General features: G+C 39.7%; 1 protein-coding gene across 1 annotated transcript; it reads left to right on the plus strand.

Annotated features, from left to right (window-relative positions):
* The first annotated feature begins 828 nt into the window (after positions 1-828).
* LOC143114125 (5-hydroxytryptamine receptor 3A) lies at positions 829-19,986 on the plus strand. Its single transcript, XM_076275601.1, has 5 exons — positions 829-832; positions 1,423-1,580; positions 12,675-12,885; positions 14,370-14,567; positions 19,751-19,986. Exons 1-5 carry the CDS (start codon positions 829-831, stop codon positions 19,984-19,986), a joined length of 807 nt encoding a protein of 268 aa, XP_076131716.1.
* Positions 19,987-20,736: the final 750 nt, after the last annotated feature.

The raw sequence follows: 20,736 nt of genomic DNA on the forward strand, positions 1-20,736 counted from the left end.
CATTTTTTTTTAGTTTCTTCAATAAACTGTCTTATAACTATCATCTTAGGCTCAAACCAGTTGATATTATCTGCCTCCTTCTCATCTTCAGGCAAAAGACCTTCTAATTGCTTATTGAGCTCTATAAAGTCACGGACAAAGGGGTTGAACTCATCCTGCATGATCTCTTGCACTGTAGGCAAATTACCAGTTAAACTGGTCAAACTACCAACTTCCCTCCTTATAGTTGTGATTCAAGCTAACACTCCTCTCCTGGTGCCAAGTAGCCTGTGCAGTTTTTCCTCAATTGCCTTCTCAGTTAGCTTGACCGTTCGTTTGGAATCCTATTCCTCAATGCAAACTGTTTTAACGTCACCCTCAGCCATTTTTCTTTTCAATAAAGCAGTCCGTAAACTGTGTGTACATGAATAAAAAGCATTCCACTAACACTTTTCTTCATCTAACAGACGCCTCACAATTTTCAACACACGGAGATTTCTGGCTCAGGTTTCGGTTAACAAGTTAGCATAGATCTGCAAGTCACTAAGTAGGCTAACTAGTGTTAGCTTCTTGGCTCAAACTAGCATAGCATGTGGCTTCTTTCCATCCAGAAACAAGAGTCTATCCTAGTGATTCAATCCGTCCTACTTTTTCTGTGACTGTCAATCTTCATACATTCATTCAGAAAGCTTACCACCTCGGTTTTTGAGAAGATCCTCTCAAAGATGTTGCTCTCATCTGATCTGATACACCGGTCGAAAGAGGTTAGCTGGTAGCTTGCTAGTTTGAATAGCTTGGTAGCTCGTTTGGTTAGCATCCAAAAACGTTGATTTCTGTCACTCTTGGTCCATGCGTGAGCAGTTCTCTTACTAATGTTATGGCACTCTTTCTTGTTACCAAATGTACCACATATGAGCTGTAGACACAGTAACTCTTGACGCGCATTAAATGTAATTCAGTTGTTCAGTCTTTACTTGTTATTTTCACAAATTACAATCCTCACACGGTAAGAGAAGTTTATGCTCCCGTGTCTAGCGCAGCTCTCACATGCTCTGTAGGCCTAAATCTAAGGGAGCGTCAACTAATACACTGTACCTCAACATACATTTTGTGCATATTATGAACTATAAATATTAACAATCAATCACTCAGTTAAACTATGCTTTACACAAAATATAAATTATGAACATAAATGAAGCATGTTGTGTATTATGTATCACTTCTGCTTTATAGCTCTTACACTTGCGTTTAATAAAAGAGGAGTGTAAGATAAGAATAAGCCTTGCGTCGCGCTTTGCTTTGCGCCACCTTGCACCGGGTGCACGATAGGGCCCTTAAAACACAAAGTGCTCTTGATCATGTGTTCATGTTGTAGCCCATGATTTGTGTTTTTTGTTTCTTTGCAGCTGTTGACATTCACATTTTTTGTTTCTTGTTTTGCAGCTGATGAGATTCGCCTGAATCTTGAGGCCCCTGCTGAGTTCATCCTAGATCTGTCCAATGCGTACATGGAGATGAGGGGAGAGTGGGAACTGATCAACATGACGTCATTCCAACACAACATCACCAACCCTGCCATGTGGGATTATCTCTACGTTCATGTATGTATGTGAGAGGAGGAGGTCAAGAAATCATTCCAGCACACCTCCATCTTGTCATTTTCTACAAGTATTAGAAGTATATTTTAGTAATATTATGTACTTTCATGTACTTATATATTTAGTGCATTAATGTACAGTACTTGTTACCACAGTATGTTAACATAATGTGGTATGAATGACAAGTGACATAATGGAAATGTAGGTATTAATTGCATTGCATGTAAATGCAATGGACTATTATCACTGTTCTTCTTATCTGTTATTATTCTTCTTCCGACCAAATTTGACGTTTAATGACAATAAAACCACTGAACCGTTTGACGTCATTCAAACACTCCTACAAAGGTCTTGTAACGGACAATTGTACAATGTATTTTTTACATTTGTGAACTTTATACTTTTTGAGATATTTACGATAAAAGAGCAATAAATTCCCATTGACTTAACATTGACCGCCTTGGCGGCAACTTTTAGCATTATGACGTGATCTCCAGCTGAAAGCAATTATCAACAGCTGAACGCGAGCTGCCACTGGAGCTGTGAATCTTCTGAACGTCTTCGCCTGCTGTACCGTGGTCACTTTATTTGCTCGAGGCACATTTCTCTAATTACAGACAAGGTAAGTGTTTCGGTTTTTGGTATTTGAGTCATTTATGTCGTCAAACATTATGTAACGTTAGCGTTATACAGTGGGCAGTGCTTCGACTTGGCCAGCTTCACTCGCGGTCCGCGCGTGGGATCACGCAACTTTAATTTGTATTTTCCCAGTGAGACGCTGCAACAACCCAAACAACCGGTAGATGGCTCAAGTGAGTAGGGTGTCTCGTAAAAAGAAATGGAGCCTGGAAAACCCTACACAGACTTCACTACAGACTTTAGCAGACTGGTTTATAAATAATTTAATAGCCAGAAATATGCCTGCCCTGCCCTAATAAAGAAATATTTGATTAACTGCGAGTGAATCCCGTTTGCAACCGTAGAAGAAACGCAGGACAAATTAAACATTCTGGTTTTCTCCGAGTGCAACGATGATAGACAGACATCATTTGGACAAAATATAGAGCATATTAACCTCCGTTGCTCAGCCAAATGCCTTCCTGTTACGTCCTGTTATCACGGAGTTACAGGCGATAAACGATTTTTTAAGGTCACAAGTTTACTTCATTAGCGGTTTATTTTTTTGATTATTAAAGAGTGTTTTTCATTTAAAGGTTTGACTTCGTGCTTATTCAGTAGAGCATTTTTTAGTGCTCTTCCCAATCCCAGACGTTCACATTGCATGTTTGTTTGTAATGGATGCAACCGCGAGATAGGCTATGACGGCAATGAGTTGTGAACGGACATGAACCAAGACATAGCCCAGCAGCAATCTAGGGACTGTTCGTTATTTATTGAAGGGGCCACCCGATGAATTTTGAGTGCTTCAGTCAAAAGTTGCATGACCCTCCCTTGCCTGCTAGAAATTGTTCAATGACCCTCCGACAGAATTGTTAAAAAAGACATGACCCTCCCCTTGCCAATTGTCGCATGTCTTCCGCCCGCGCTGCTTTGCGCCACAGCCACACACTGTGATAACGTTCTTAAATCAATCTTTCGTGAGCTTGCATGCTACCAGTCCTTCCTTTTCAAATGTGTTGCGCCTGTTTGCAATTTCACAAATAATCAATTAATGTGATTAATAATATGACAAATAATCCCTGTGCATGGGGACCGAAACAATGCATGCCAACTTTTTCCGTGTTTATCACGTATTTTAACTTTCCCCCGCTGTCTTGCCGTAGAATAGGCTATCCCAGATTTTAATACTCTCATAACAACCCTGCCATCGGGCCTGTCTCTGTGTTGCCCTGTTGCTACCCCTTGCCCTTCCAACGAAACAGATGTCTTCAAATCATCGTTTTCCTTGCTTGAATGTCATAAACATACAACTTTATGCAGCAGAATTACGCATAGGCTACTTGGAACATAACACATTTGACAAAGGACAGATGTATCGTAACACCCCCAATTATCACCACTTTTGTTCAGAAATTCTAAAACAACGATGTTTTTTAACACTTCAAAATAACATTTGCTAAATTAACCTTACATTTTTCAGTAGCCATAGGTGTGTAGATTTGAACAAAATCTGGTTTGGTTCTTAACGGCACATGGACGGTTAGACCGAGAATTCTTGTCGTGAAATTAAAATTCCACTGGAGCTCCAAGCGGTTGTGTACACGCAGCCTTACAACACTGTTTACAGCTCTTTGAGTCACGGTAAAATGTCATTTTTGGTACATAGCTAATTTAGATACACCTATGGTGTGGGTGGTTGCGTCTCTTTAGGAGTCCGCTGTCTTGGTTTGTATAGAAATGGATATAAGTGACACATACACGCAAGACGGTGGAAATACGGGACCGGCGGTAATAGGGGGAGTTCCGATATGTTGCTAGTGACAAAATATTAACTTTCAGTGTTTTACGATGTCTGTCATGGGGAAGTGTTTTTCCCCATGCATTTATTCTAGGCTACTGTCAGTGACTGACGCGAGAGAAGCGGGGTCTGTGTTGTGTTGCATTGCGTTGCGTTAATTTATTTTCATTGGGCATACCGTGCCGTGCCGTCCACAGCTCTTCAGTTCTGACAAAGCCATCATTTTTTTGAAACAATGAGTGCAGGAAGCGCGTTTGTATGGCTTGACGGGGGGATCCCAAGCAGCTTTCAGCCATAAGGCTACTTTGAGAACATTTCAATTCACCCGACACTAATATTCAAAATGTTGAAAACTATTTCGGCATAGCCTATAAAGCAGTTTAATTAAATGGAATGTTAGTTGTAAACAAACGAGCTACTTGGTGAGGCTTGGCCTCACAGATGCGCTCGTGCCTTAGATCAGGGGTCCCCAACCTTTTACGTACCATGGACCGGTTTGATTCCCATTTTTTTTTCACGGACCGTGGGGGGGGGGGGGGGGGGGGGTCGGGGGTTCCATGTTCCATATGTGTTGTGCATGCATTACTTGAAAGAACTAGCTCCAGTTATGTATGAACAGTGAAGGTAACGAACTCTTAAAAACATGAAAAACGTGAACTTGAAGAAGTGAAAATTTAACAATATGAACTATGAAAATTGAACAACTTGAAGCTACATCTATCAAGTGTGAACATGCTTAACAAAATATGGGAACAAAACATGGGAACTAAACGTGCATTATGAATATAATCAGTGGGAGCCCTGTGCTTGTTTCCCTGCAACAAGACAGTGACACCCTCAGTGTGTTTGAAATGTCCAGTCGATTGTGCAATTTGGTTTTAGTTGCAGTCATTGCAGAAAACCCGGCCTCGCATAGATACGTGGTGGGAAATGGTAGCAACGTTTCCAGCGCTTTTACGGCTATCTCGGGATATTCTGCTTTGGTTTTGATCCAAAAACCCGCCAGAGAGGTTTACTCATACACACTCTTAAGACCACCGTCACTAAAATGTGCACCACCGGTGACTTTTTTTCTGTAAGAAATCTCTGCAGCGGCTCTCGCAACTTAAACACCCTGGCCAGTGTCTGCTAAAGATGCTTGTTTTTTGATGCTCATTCTAGTAGTTTAGCTAACTTCGTGTGACACTACCGTTCGCCAAGAACTGATCAAGTGAAGTGAGCTGACCTTAGGCTGCGCAGCGCTGAAGGCAATATGTAAAGTGTTGAAGGCGGGACAGACGTAAGAAAATAGACTTTGCAAAATGCAAACGTGTGCAATCAAACAACTGCATATAGGCCTATGCCATGTAAAAACGTGACATTATTGCGAATTAAATTGAGTTTAGTTTTCATGCATTTTTTTAAACTCATGTCGTAGGCTACTGCCCGGTGAGGAATGTACCGGCCGCGGCCCGGTGTTTGGGGACCGCTGCCTTAGATGGCAGGAAAAATCTTCAGCCTATTAACTGACCACCCGATTCACGTTGGCTGGGGGGGAAGGGGAGCCATCAGACATTTGTGACCAGTTAATTCGGCCCTGCCCCCAACAAATCACACCTTCCCACCTCTGACAGCTTAAAAGAACTCACAGACCTATTCACAAACCTGCGGCATTTTGCCGTGTTTTGAAATCCTAATGCAGCTTTCAATAGTGAGGAAGCAATTTTGCATTGTAGGCATAACTAACATGCAATAACGCCACCAACAACAACCAAAACTAGGCTAATCATTGTCAAAATGTAAATTAAATGTAACATTATTGTGCATCAAATTAAAATGTTCTCTTTTGCAAACGTAGGCATAGTAACAGAATAATTTAATAATGTTACAAAGATACTACATCAATCCGTATGTTTCATTAGGCTACTAGGCTATTTGTTTTGCCTTATTCTTGATTCATTTAGGCTAGGCCTTTTTATTCAGGGGCCGTATTCACAAAGAATTTTAAGGCTAAAAGTAGCTCCTAACTGGCGAATTTAGGAGCAACTCCTAAAAATAATGGGCGTGTCACTCCTAACTTTAGGACTCCTAATTTTTTTCACAAAAAGTAATTCACGAAGCATTTTAGACCTAAAAGTAGCACCTAAAAGTCTGGGACAGCTTAAAAGAAGTCGAGAGGACTCCTAACTCACTAAGACCTATTCATAAACAGCTTTTTGTGGCATTTTACGCTGCGATGTTTTGAAATGCGCTATGCGGCAACAGGAGCTTCCAATCGCGAGGGAACAATTTTGAATTCATAAAAGGAATGCAATAACGCCACCAACAACAACCAAAACTACTCATTGTTAACATGTAAATTAAATGTAACATTTCATTGTGAATCAAATTAAAATGTTCTCTTTGCAAATGTAGCCTAGGCATACGGTGACAGATTAATTTAATAATGTTGCAAAGGTACTGCATCAATCCATAGGCCTATGTTTCATTAGGCTACTAGGCTATTTGTTTTGCCTTACTCTTTATTAATTTAAGCTAGGCATTTTTATTCAGTTATTAATCATCTTCTGTCCTTCTCACTACTTGTGTAGCGCACGCATTCTCCGACCTGTCACCTGTCACTCATCATCGGAAGGGAGGTGTTTGGAATCATTCCCGCGTTACAATCGTCAGCCAATCAAGGTGGTCACTTCAGTCAAGCTCGTGCATGAGTAATGACGTCATCTATAGGAAGGAAGACTCTCCTAGCGTTCATGGGCTTCGTAAAAACCTTTCTCCGAGTGAAAACATCATCATTCCGCGTCATTCACGTCACGTAATGTGTGAGTCAGAGGTCGGAAACTGGGGCTAGATTTTGCTAACAGAGTTGCCCAGTTAGGGGCTCGTCATCACTTTTGTCGTCACGTTGTAGTTCGTTTGTAGTCCATGTGGCCTTTCATGTCCAACAGTTTTAATGTGAACTTGGGAATTTGCCCTTTTTATCACTTGAAAAGCTGCATATCTTTCTTTCACGAGCATCATACACTATATTTTAAGCAAATACAGTTGTTTGTTTAGGATTAGTGAGTGTATGTTTTAACCTTTGTTGTGGCATCCGTGTTTGTCACACATTCGATGGCAAAGCACTTGAACACTTGCTGTCGGAAAAACAAAGTAGCCATGGGGGCGGTCCTTGTCATTCCGAGGTGCTCTGAATGCACCATCACTCCTAGTTTAGGAGTTGTCTGAAAGGCTTTGTGAATAACTTTTAAGAGAAAACTCCAAGCTAAAATCTTGTATTGCGATTTAGGAGTAGCCTACTCCTAGTGGTAAGATAAAAGCCTTTGTGAATAGCCTACGGCCCCAGTTATTCATCATCTTCCGTCCTTGTGTAGCGCACGCATTCTGAGACCTGTCACCTGTCACTCATTATCGTAAGGGAGGTGTTTGGAATCATGCCCGCATTACAATCATCAGCCAATCAAGGTGGTCACGCTTGCCCATTTACACAAATTAATGGTTGAATATTACTGATGATCATTGTTATTTAAGAACATGCAGTGTGCGTAGGGCACCAAAAACATCTTGCTCGTAAAAAAGCATCATACCGCACATTGTGGCGGTCTGTTATTTACTGTAGGCTGCGCAAACCACAGGGCAAGCCTGCATTCGAGGCCTTCTGTTGAAGAATTTTATATAAAGCCTGCGCTAACAGTAATCCTCCTGCCCCTGATAGGCCTACCACAGCTGTGGATATGTGTAAAATGTTCAAGTAATAACACAATCCAATGTGTGTCTCAATTGTCCCCCGCTGACCACCTCACACATTTCTCTAGATTTTGCAACGAATTTATATGACACAATGCCATAAAATATGCCAGTTTTAGGACACAGAATAATGTTTGTAATGATACCAGTTAGGCCTACGTTTAACAGTAACAAGTGTAATGAGCTATTCATTGTCGAAGGTGCATGGTCAAGTGAAATTCTTACTTTGGAAAACAAACATTTGCCGATATCATCGCCGATCATCAGAATATTGCTCTGGACTGCAGGTAACTTGTTAACCCAGTGGTTCTCAAACTTTTATTTAATTCCCCACTTTGATCAAGGGGCATGACTGATGATAGTGGAGATAACGTGTTATCCCGAGGCCTTTGCCAGTCAGCATCTCCGACGGTAGTCTACCCTATTAAAAATAGGCTATACGTTTTCGATGTCCCAAACGGAGAGACATAGGCTACTTTATTGTTTTTAACGATCTCTATGCTACTCACAAAAATGTAGGCATGGGGACATGATGAAGTAGGCTATCCAACTGTCGTGTGTTAAATTATTGTGTTTACGAGCCAGTGGTTTTCAAACATGCGTGACTCGGACATCTAACTAAATGCAACAGGCTCATATCGTCCTCGCATTCGCAAAATGAGGACCAGTGTTTTGTCAAATTGCAAATAGCTATTCGTTTTAACGAATTTTTATGATAGTATGCTTTTTGTATAGGCTACTATCTTAATCTTGGAATATCGGGAGGGAAGTGGCGCATCTGCAGTCAGCCAAATATGAATGTAATTCTGCGGCATAAAGCAGATGTATTTGTTTATTGTACAGAAACAGAAAAATAAAAATGACATGTCAAGCAGTCAATTGACTACATTGCAGTCAAGAAGTAGGGCAAATTAAGACACTGTTTTGATTTGCGTAGTTGCATTGCCCCCAACACTGACAATAACATAGCAGATTTCGATTTTCGCTACCACCGTGTAGTCAAGCCTTAAGCCATACCCAAGTAGCCTTAATCGAGGTAATGTTTAATTATGCATGATTTATTTTGTTATTGAATTCGTAGGCTGGGATTCCTCTCGGTAACAATTATGTTTGGTAGCCTCCTGCTTTTTCAGAAGGGGCGGCAGTCAGGCTACTGACAGAGCGATGTACAGTGGCAGAGCGACGCACAGTGGCTGAAAGTGGTACTAAAGCTTCACGCAGCTTCACGCCTCGTAATGCGCGACTGAAGTGGCCATTTGAAAGCGATGCCCACTGTATATATGAAATGATGGGTCACAAATAACTAAACTAACGTTATAACGTTAGGTAACGTTAACGTTAGTGAAATAGTTGACGTTAGCACCTTGCTACGTTGATATGTATTAGGCTATGTAAGGAAACCCACTGTTAATCAACGTTAATATGTCGTCAACTTTACAGTGACCTGTAGGTTTCGATAGCTAACGACAATCAAACGTAATGCACTAACGTTACATTTGTTCATTAGGCCTACTAACCAGCAGCGTTTTAACTAGAACGTTAACGTAAACCAGAGAAGTAGGCCTACAGATACTAGGCTCTGGTTCTATTCAACATCAGGTCACTTTCCACAGGTGTATAGAAATCAAGCACCTAGAATAGATTATGAATGCAGACTGCGTGGTGCTTGATTATAGCCTAGGGCTAGGCTGTGTGAAGGGACCTGATGAAACCCATCATGGGTTTCATTCATGGCATGAATAACGTTAGCTACTTGTTGATGGTCATAACGTTATAGCTTCTACTGTTCACATTTTAGTTAAAGTTAACAAATATATGCTCCTGTTTTTACTTTAACAAATGTTTAACGTTATACACTGCTTGTTTGTGTATCAAATAGGCCAGGCTACGTGTCATTCTACGCTCCTGATTCTTACGTAGCCTAAGTAAACACTATCACGGTATACTATATCGTTCGTCTATTGATGGGTTTCATCAGGTCCCTTTCCACAGGTGTATACAATCAAGCACCTAGATTATGAATGCATTGGTGCTTTATTAATACTCCTGTGGAAAGGGACCTTATGAAAGCCATGAATAGGCTACTGTTAGGAAATGGACAATACGACTAAAGTCTTGTTAAAACACAACAGAAGTTGAGCTATAATGTTTGTGTTGTCAACATAGGCTACAATGTTTACTTGGCCTACTCATTTCTGCATTGTTCTGGTCTATAAATTAAAGTGTAGCCTGGCACGTGAATCAAACTTTCCATTTGTATTACATTGTAATCTGTAGGAAAAAATGTGTCTGACAGACCTAGCAAGCTGTTTAAGTTATAGCAGTTGGTTATCAAGATACTTAGTATCAGAATGATCCGTCCTTACTCATATGATTATCAACAGCAACAACAGACCCTTTGCCTGCAAAGTTTTCTAAGCTGTTTACGTTTTTTATTTAAAAAAAATATGATTCTATCACCTATACTAAAACTGAAAACAATAAAACACACAATTCTGCTTTGTTTGCAATTTAATATTATAGGCTAGTATTTAACTACCAGTAGCTTGATGGTGCAACAATTGTATTGTAGGCCTACTCTACCTTTTTTTAATTGTCCTAGAATTGTTGAGAGAATTGTTTAAAAAGCTTAAAACTGTTTACCATGTTAGTCGTTAAGTTATAATGTGTCAGCCTAATGTAATGTAACAACTTCACTTAAATACCTTAGTTGTATTGAACAATTGTACAATTGCAGACATTCCTTGTTTTGGTATAACTGTTAAACTTGTTTGCTTTTGCCTTTTAGGTTCCAGACCAGACCAGACCAGTGGTGATGACCGTGTATGACATTACGTGTGTGCCTGTCTGTGTGCACACCTGTCAACCATACATCTCTGACAATGTTGCTAACAACATAGCTACTAACATACATTCTTACAAACATGTGACCATATCTCAACATATCTGTGCACATACCATTTAACCATACTGAGACTTATCTGAGATCTACACTGAGACATTCTGAGAAATATATTGTGTGAGGACTATACTCACTAACTATATGGAACATGTATACCTGTGAATCATATTTGTCAACCAATCATACCTTTGAATCATACCTGTGCTGTAACATCTGTGAAACAAAGCTGTGCTGTTAGACCTCTCTTTTTAGACCTGAGCTGTGCTGTGTGAAAAATAAGATTCTAACCTAAGTTCTGTCTAAAACTGATCATCTGAAGGGCTGACTCTTTTATTCTTCGGTGTATATATCACCATCAAATTTGACCTAATACCATTAACTGAGGCCTCTAGCTGTTGCTGCCAGTTCAGGATAATCTATGATATGACCTAATATGCTGAGGAAATAAATTCAAAAGTGCTTCGGGAAGAAGTTTGTTTTCATATACAAGCTGTTTCAGGCCACAGATATAACCTAGGGGACACTGAAAATAAACACTCCCCTCAATGTCAACACTATTTCTTTGCATTAATGTGCGACACCATCAGGCCGTTTTTTAAAAGTAAATGTTCCAATCAATGATCTAGGCAGCACATTTTCTTCTCTCTCCTTCTTTTTACAGTCTAATGGTTACTGACTACAATGGCTCGGGGACAAAGGTCATGCGGAATCGATTAATCGGCGTTATTTTTTTTAATCAGTTATTTTTTCTCAAATTAATTAATCGAAATTAATCAGTTATTTTGACAGCCCTAGTGTATATATATATATATATATATATATACACAACTGTGATTTTTACTTCAAGCTTACATTGGTAAGTGTTCATTAGTGTATTCTGAGTATCATTCTGCCGTATTAAAACAATAAATGTTGATCAATATTGAATTGACCATTTATTTTTACTGACTGTCATATACTCTAAGCTAACATCTAACCAAGTAAGTGGTTTTCAAGAATACTGTAAGACTGTGTAATCTGAATAATCATACTGTAAGTAATATAATGTTATACACAGCAGCTTTTTTGCATTTACATGCAATGGTAATTCCCTGGAATTGCATTTTCTAGTTTACTAATGTTATTTCTTACTTTGAATCCAAAGTGCATTATAGTTGTAGTTAAGTGTTAATCACATAGTCCGATGGTAACCAATGATACTAAGTATCATAACTCAGAGAGGGAGTTAGCAATCAGGAAAGCTCAAAAACATAACGCTGTGGCAAATACAGATTAAGCTCATAGATGTATAAATGTATTAATACATGTTTTATAAACCTGCAACCTGTTCAATTTAAATTGTCAATTTAATTTCACTTATAGAGCGCCAAAACATTTCACATGTCTCATGGCGCTTTACAGAGGGTTAAACATTCAGAGAGAGCCCATCGGTAACAGTGGCGAGGAAAAACTCCCTAGAATTGAAGATACATATAGGAAGAAACCTCGAGCAGATCCACGACTCAAGGGCCAGACCCATATGCCTAGGGTCAGTTACAGGGCAGTAAGGATGTATATATGATAAATGAATAGGTAGTTGGGTGTAGAGAATAGAACATGGTGTTAAAAGCCACCTGAAGGTATATGTCACAAAGAGGTAAGGTGGTTACATTACCAGCATGATAGTGTATGAATCCTATTTAGTGTCAGAAAGTCCAATTGTCCATGGGGATTAGGAGTTGTCATAGGGCAAGTAGTGGGTCGCTAGGCTGCGCAGGCCAGGAATCCGGGCAAGGGGACAGCAGCAGGCGATGGTAGGGCAGTCATAGGGATGGGACTTCAGGTGCGATGAGGGCCAAATACAAGGATGGCTGATGACTGGTAATGGTTTACTTCACAAGTGTGGTAAGGGGGAGGAAAGAGAGATATAGAGTGGGTTAGTATTACTATAAGTCCTAATGGTTAGTATCAGTTTTGGTGATCTGTTTTATGTGATTATTTAGTGACGGGTATGTCTGGGGCTCATGGGGAGGGAGGGACCATTTGAATATTTTCTGTATCTCTTCATAAGTTGATCCTAAGGAGGCAGCCCACCCTCTACGTGGTGAACCTGATCATCCCCAGCTGTTTCCTCATCACACTGGACCTGTTCAGCTTCATCCTGCCCCCACAGAGCGTGGACCGATCCGCCTTCAAGATGACCCTCATTCTGGGCTACACCGTCTTCCTGCTCCTCATGAACGAGCTGCTCCCCGTCACTGGAAACACCATTCCACTCATCAGTAAGACCAGCAGGGTCCACCAGTGTAATCAGTAATGAAACACCATTCCACTCATCAGTAAGACCAGCAGGGTCCACCAGTGTAATCAGTAATGAAACACCATTCCACTCATCAGTAAGACCAACAGGGTCCACCAGTGTAATCAGTAATGAAACACCATTCCACTCATCAGTAAGATCAACAGGGTCTCCAGCAAGACCCTACAGGGTCCACCAGTGTAATCAGTAATGAAACACCATTCCACTCATCATCAACAGGGTCTAGTCCGGAGTAAACACATCATCCACCAACAGGGTCCACCAATGTAACTAGTAATGACAACTTAGTGAGCAAAGGTCATGACAACAGCAAAATTCAACGGTTGTCTTCACCTGAGGGGACATTTAAGTACATGCTATACTATCTATCAGTAAGACTCTAGATTTGCAAATAAATATCTCTGTAATATCAATATCAGTTACCACTCATCACACTGGCACAAAATATCTCAATTATATCAGTATCAATATCTCTCTAATCTATTGTTCCCGATACATTCATCTTATAGTTTGCGTTCAAATAACATACTTTTAGGAACTCTGATTGAACTAGGTAAGACATCTTTTAACTTTGCGGCTCCCTGAATCCCCCTCAAAAAGAACTTAAGTTATCTGTAGTTATTCCTCTTAACCATTTTAAACAATTACTCAAGCATCTTATACTGACAGTTGTAAATGCTTTCACTAACTAACCATTCAGTTATTTTGTGTTGTGGGCTATCTGTCTTGCTTTGCTGTACTTGTCTTGCAATGTAATCTTCCCAGTGTTATGTATGTTTTTGTTGAACCTGTCTTTCCTGAGCTTATTCTCTATGTTTTATCTTATTTTTGTGCTATGTCTATATGTCTCTATGTCAAGGCTCCCTTGTAAAAGAGGCTGAAGGTCTCAATGAGTTTCACCTGGTTAAATAAAGGTCAAATAAAAATAAATAAAAGTATCAGTTACCACTCATACTGTTACAGGGCTTTTGCAGATTTCAACAAGTTTCATTTTAAGACTGTTTAAGACAGCGGTTCCCAAACCCTAACCCTAACCACCGGGGGTACGCGTACCACAGTTTGGGAATCCCTGGTTTAAGACCAACTTTAAGACGATTCCACACCCATACTGGCAAGAAAATATGAAGGAAAACTAAATCCTAATATGTAATATGTTAATGTACTAAATACTTTTTAAGGCCTTATATGATTACGTTTTTAGACTTTTTTTAAAGACTGAGGTTGCACTGTACCCCATTAACACAGGGGATGCAGAATCTCAATAATCGTTTGTGGCTGTAACACTGAGATTGTGTATAGCTGATGACTCATCTTCTTCCATAGACTGAGATTGTGTATAGCTGATGATTCATCTTCTTCCATAGACTGAGATTGTGTATAGCTGATGATTTATCTTCTTCCATAGACTGAGATTGTGTATAGCTGATGACTCATCTTCTTCCATAGACGTGTTTTTCTCTATTTGCCTGGCTCTGATGGTGGCTAGTCTCCTGGAGACAATCATCATCACCAACATCCTCCACAGTGCCAGGGATAGAGCAGTGCCTCGCTGGCTCCGAGCTCTCGTCTTAGAGTTCATGGCACGCCTCGTCTGTCTGGTCCAGAAGAAAGCAGAGGACCAGGTCGTAGTGATGCAGAATCAAAGTTAGTATGTGTGTGTTGCTTATGTGTTCCACTTGAAACAAGAGCAGTCAGTCAGTCGACCTTGCCCCTATATTTGTCAGTAAAACAAGTTTTGAAAACATTAGGTATATAATATTACATATAATATATTACATTAGGTATATAATATTACATATAATATATATATTTCTCCTCCATCTATCTACCCATGTCCTTGATTGCCTAGCCTTTCTGCCCCCCCTCCCCAACACACACACAAAAAACACACACAATTACATCATCACTGTCATCACCTCACATACATACAGCACACTGCTTGCTACAGTAAGCCTCCTCTACATACTTGCTGCACACTGCCCCCCCCCCCCTCTCCCCTACATACACAGCACATTGTCTTCAGGATCTTCTCCAACACACATCCTCTACATACTTACAGCACACTGCCCCCACCTACCCACACACACACAGTCACTGCTCCACTCCCCTCCCGCCCACACACACATCTTCACTGTCATCACTCACATACATCATACATAGAGTACTCTGCTTGCAATAGTAAGTCCCTTCACCATACTTGCAGTACACTGCCCCTCACGTCACCCCAATACACGTCTCATGAGGAACAGGGGCGGAGCCAGACATTGTAAACATTCGGGGCTTAGCCCATTTAATTTTTATTTTAAATAACCCCTTAAATAATGACTTCTAGTGAATTTTGTGTAAACTAATGGACACATTGAGACTTAAAAAATGTGAAACTAACATTCAACAGATTCAAGGTATCTGACTGGCACACTGTGTAAAATTATAGTTTTGGGTCTTTCAAGAGGCAATATCTGTTCATATCTGTTTAGCATGTACTTAGTTAATTAAGCGTTTCTTATGGTTTGTATATTATAGTATTTGTTTATTTCCATTAGGCTATTGTTTGATATGACATTATTGTTTATTATTGCTATTCTCCTTCTTCCTCTTCCCTGATCTCATCTGTGTGACACATATATAGAATATCTTATACTATAATATACATAATATTATGATATAATTACAGTATGGCCAGTCATCATGATACAAGGGTATTTTAGAAGAAATGCATTATCATCTTGACATAGGCGTTTCTAAATTATATTAATTTTGTAATTTAGCAAGATTATTCATAGGTTTCATCAGGTCCCTTTACACAGGTGCATAAAATCAAGCACCTAGATTATGAATGCAGACTGCATGGTGCTTGATTAACACACTTATGGAAAGGGCCCTTTCCTCTCAATATATCATTGTAATGTTTTTTTGGTAACACTTTATTTGAAGGGGTCTACATAAGGGTGACATGTAACCGTCATAAGAATGACATGACACATGTCATGCACATTAATGACACATTATTGATGTTTATGACTGTTGTCATAATGTGTCATTCGGTTTTTGGAATGTCAAGTTGACATTGTTTGGGTGTCATCATTATGACATTTTGACATTAGCCAAGATGACATTATTTGACGGTGTCTTTGTCATGACAACTTGACATTAGCCAAGAAAATGTAACCCGTTTACAATATTGTCATGACAACTTGACATTTGGCATGATATTGCCATGACAACTTGACATGTAACTGTGTTTGGCCTGACTTATCTTCTAGGTTTGTGAAGTGATGGGCCTCAACAATTGGCTGTTATGACACCATTATAAATTGGTCATGAATACTTTTTTTGACCTCAACTACAGTGGTACAGTTTTGACTTGTCATTAAGCTGTCACAAAGAACTATTACACACCAAAATAGTTTCCTGACAGTGTCATGAATACTTACCTTTGACCTAAAGTACAGTGAACCATCTGAGATGTTTCCTGAACATGTCATTAAGTGCCATCACACTATCATGTAGGTCCTATTTCTGAACATTTTACATTTCTGCAACATTGAGTCTAATTTCAACTATAATAACAACAAATACCATACTAAGTCATGACTTAAAGGGGAGCTTGGCAACTATTTCAACGTAATAAACCCGTTTAGAAATCATTTGGATGGTTAAATGACCTGTTCTGGTGAAAATGGTGACTTTCCCCGCTGCCCCTAGTGTCCCCAGGCGAAAAACCAACCTTGCAACATTGAGACTACCGTCCCGGAAATGGAAGTGAGAGACAAGAAACTAGTTTTAAATCGTGTTTCTTACCTTGTAACATCCACATTGTTCTGCCGAACTTATGCTAACCGTTTCGCTAGCTTGTAAACAAATCCATGTGCTTTATCGTTACCTTTTTTCACAGTTTGAAATAGCATAATGGACAATTTCTCCAGCAGAGGGGAAATATAGCTAATTCTGCCATGTTTCCCTTTAAAAGAGTTTATTTCAGCAATGAATTTTGCTAAACCATAATACATGGACATGTTACCATGCCAGCTAACCTAACTGTGCATGTGGAACATGCATTAAACTATTCACATACTAGTTTTTAAGCACCATTTAATTGCCATCATTTCTGCAGCTTTTTCAAATCATGCACGAGTCTACCCAACACACCATTACGATGGCGGATTCCTAACCAGTAGTACCATTCAATCGTTTTAAGGTGTGTTTTGAGGGACTGAGGGGTTTGATTCCCCCTGAGACGCCATATTTGTTTTTTGTATGTCTGCAATGCACGTTCAATATGTTCAATATGTATATCCAATTTATAATGGTGTCATGACAGCCAATTGTTCAAGCTCATCACTTAATAAACCTAGAAGATAAGTCAGGCCAAACACAGTTATGTCAAGTTGTCATGACAATATCATGTCAAACACTTAGCATTTCTTTCTTGGCTGATGTTGTCATGACCATATTGTAAACGGGTTACATTTTCTTGGCTAATGTCAAGTTGTCATGACAAAGACACCGTCAAATAATGTAATCTTGGCTAATGTCAAGTTGTTATAATGATGACACCCAAACAATGTCAACTTGACATTCCAAAAACCGAATGACACATTATGACAACAGTCATAAACATCAATAATGTGTCATTAATGTGCATGACATGTGTCATGTCATTCTTATGACGGTTACATTTCACCCTTATGTAGACCCCTTCAAATAAAGTGTTACCGTTTTTTTTTTAGTTAATAATTAGTTAGGCAGCCAAAACAACATAACATGACTTTTATATTTATGTGGACTCTTGGATTATAAGATCTGTGGTGGTGGATAGGATATCAACAAGGTTTTAAGGTAGGCTAACAGTTAACATTCTTTTGTGCAACATATGACACTGAAAAGTTGACATGGGCAGATAACTGTTAATGGGTTTTTCTGATATTTCAAAACAGTGTAGCCTAATTTATTACAAGACAAGGATCACTTTGTTTTGGGAGCTGGAATTTCTTATTCTGCAGTAGGCTTAGCTAGCCTATGAGTGTACTGAATTTGCCTTTTCCGCCGACGAACGAGGACATTTAACGTTAACGTTAAGCATTTAGAACTAGGGAGCTAGCCAAGTAGCCTAACGTTAGCCTGCCTAACTGACTGAAAGCTCTTAACGTGAAATCACCAACCTGAAACAACACCATCCGTCAGTTCACTGGGCGATGCTGTTGCTTGAACGGAGCTGGGTGGTCTTTTGAAAAACGTTCTAATATCCATAACGTTTCAACAACATGTACACAAAGTGTTTTATCACAGACTGTAAAAGTGACAGACTTCTGACAGAGGCTTTTTGGAACACCGAAGCCATGACGTAGCGTTGTCAAGGCAGCATTTTCACTGGATCTAAACAAATCAATCTAACCATTGAAATCACCATAGCGGATAGCCCAGAGACCTGGCATAGATCGTGTAGCAAGTCAAATAATTTTTCAATATTGGGCTTTGAAAATAAGGGATATATTTCCTCAGTAATAGAGCATTTTGTGACATTTATAGAGAAACCGAGAGGAAGTTATATTGGAAATAAGTGGTCGGGAATTTAAAACACTAAAAAAAGATTCGGGGCTTTTGAAAAAAGATTTGGGGCTTAAGCCCCCTAAGCCACCCCCTAGCTCCGCCACTGATGAGGAAGCTTCTCCAACACACATATTGCACACTGCGCTCTCCCCACATATACAGCACACTATCCCATCTCCCTTGTCATCCCCCCAACACACACACCAAGACCCCTGGCAGTTGGGTTAGCCCCTTGAGCCGTGGATCTGCCCAAGTTTTCTTTTCTTTCCTTAGTAAGGGAGTTTTTCCTTGCCCCTGTTGCTCTTGGGTGCTCCTTGTTGGTGCCCCCCCAGTCCCAATCCTCCCCCACCTTTCTTATGCAGCCCTTGCCACTTGATCTACTAAACCCCTCTTCTACTGCACCCCCCCCCCCCATAAATGCACAAATAGGCTGACACCAGACATAATTTCACTGCATTTCTTACATCTAGTAACTATATGCATGTGACAATAAACTTCCTTGTATCCTTGTAATATATTACATTATATGCTGCTCTTACTGTATGATGGCTAGTGTATTAAGAGAAATTGAAAAATGAGTAGCCTGCTGTGTCTGGCTAAGGACCACCTGCTTTGAAAGGACAGGGCCTCTTACACAACATGCAAACTAGCTATCCATGGAACAGTACTTTTGCATGGAATTCCCCAAAGTCAGTGACTAGACCATGTCCTCTTCCAACATGCTGATTGCTGTGGTGAAGCATGAACAAAAGTCTGGCCAACACACTCATCACATATCAACGACTCCAATCTAGTCTTGTTATGTTCTTTGCATATCTAGACGATCCTCTTTTTGACTGAATTAATGAGTGAACAACAATGTCTTTTCTCCTTTCATGTATATAGTTCAAAACTAAGACTTAACTATAAGTATCAAACACCCATTCAGTAGTCTGACCACCACTAGCCTTAGAGGTGCAGTATATGAAGCCTTATATGTGAAGCCTTAGAGGTGCAGTATGTGAAGCCTGAAGCCTTACAGGTGCAGTATGTGAGTATGTGAAGCCTTAGAGGTGCAGTATGTGAAGGTATGAATATTAATTTTGGTATGAATTTTGAACATTCTACATGGAACTAGAATTTTAGGAACCAAACTCTGTGTCCTTGTGTAGTAGGGACTGTGACTCGGGGTCTGATAACCAAACTCTGTGTCCTTGTTGTAGTGGGGACTGTGACTCGGGGTCTGATAACCAAACTCTGTGTCCTTGTTGTAGTGGGGACTGTGACTTGGGGTGCAGATGCAAATGAAGCAGCTGATAGTTACCTGCATCTGCAGATGTTTCAAAAGGTGGAGAAGGAGCTGCAAGCCATACGACAACAAATGGAGAAGAACGTGGCAGTTAACCAGAACACAGAGGACTGGATGCATATTGGCAGAGTTGCCGATCGGTTCTTATTCTGTGTCTACATGCTCTTCATCACCATCAGCTTCATCACTATTTTAGTCATATGGACTCACTGGTACAAGCTCTAAAGGCGGCACTCACCACAGGAGGGGTCTGGGGGAATAATGTGAAGGGCCATGAGTTGAACGATGGACAAAGTGTGTAAAGTCTTAATTAGTCTAGCTAAAGCTCATTTAAAATGCTAACTACAGCTAATTTAATAACTAGGCTAAATCAATATGCAGATTAAAGCTCATTTACAATGCTAGCTAAAGCTAATTTAATAACTTGGCAAAATCAATATGCAGATTCAACACCATGGACCCTCTGGGCCCTGCACCATCCTGAGAATCCTTCAGGATGAATAAAGTATCTATCTCTCGATCTATTAAAGTATCTATCTCGATCTAATAAAGTATATATCTATCTCTTGATCTAATAAAGTATCTATCTCTAGATCTAATAAAGTATATATCTATCTCTCGATCTTTTGTAATTTTACAATGCTACTTTTTATCAGCATATAGTGACAATATGAGAATGTGTGCTTTTAAATGTCACAGAATCTCATTATATATCTGTATCTGTTGGTATATTATAATGTGTTTAGTAGGATGATTGTGTTAGATCAGAGTTGCAGAATCACAATATCACAAAATGCACTGATTATGTTATGAAAAAGAATGTATTTAACAACAAACTATTTTAACAAATTAAAGGCAATTTCATACTCACAATAAGCAATGTTCTGTGGATTTTTCACTGTCCTTGACATATGGGATACTGTTTCATATTCTGTATTAATTTATATTGTGATATCATTGCATATTAAGTCAAAA

Source organism: Alosa pseudoharengus, unplaced genomic scaffold, assembly GCF_046254945.1.
Source record: "Alosa pseudoharengus isolate Yale_2024_CS ecotype anadromous, Long Island Sound unplaced genomic scaffold, YU_APseudo_1.1 YU_APseudo_1.1_scf_11, whole genome shotgun sequence".
In the NCBI taxonomy this organism is placed as follows: Eukaryota; Metazoa; Chordata; class Actinopteri; order Clupeiformes; family Clupeidae; genus Alosa; species Alosa pseudoharengus.

Excerpts from the sequence above, each read along its gene's own strand:
- LOC143114125 (XM_076275601.1), top strand. Across the intron at positions 1,581-12,674 it reads GGGATTATCTCTACGTTCAT|TTGATCCTAAGGAGGCAGCC; the intron begins GTATGTATGTGA and ends TCTCTTCATAAG. Across the intron at positions 14,568-19,750 it reads CGTAGTGATGCAGAATCAAA|ATGCAAATGAAGCAGCTGAT; the intron begins GTTAGTATGTGT and ends CTTGGGGTGCAG.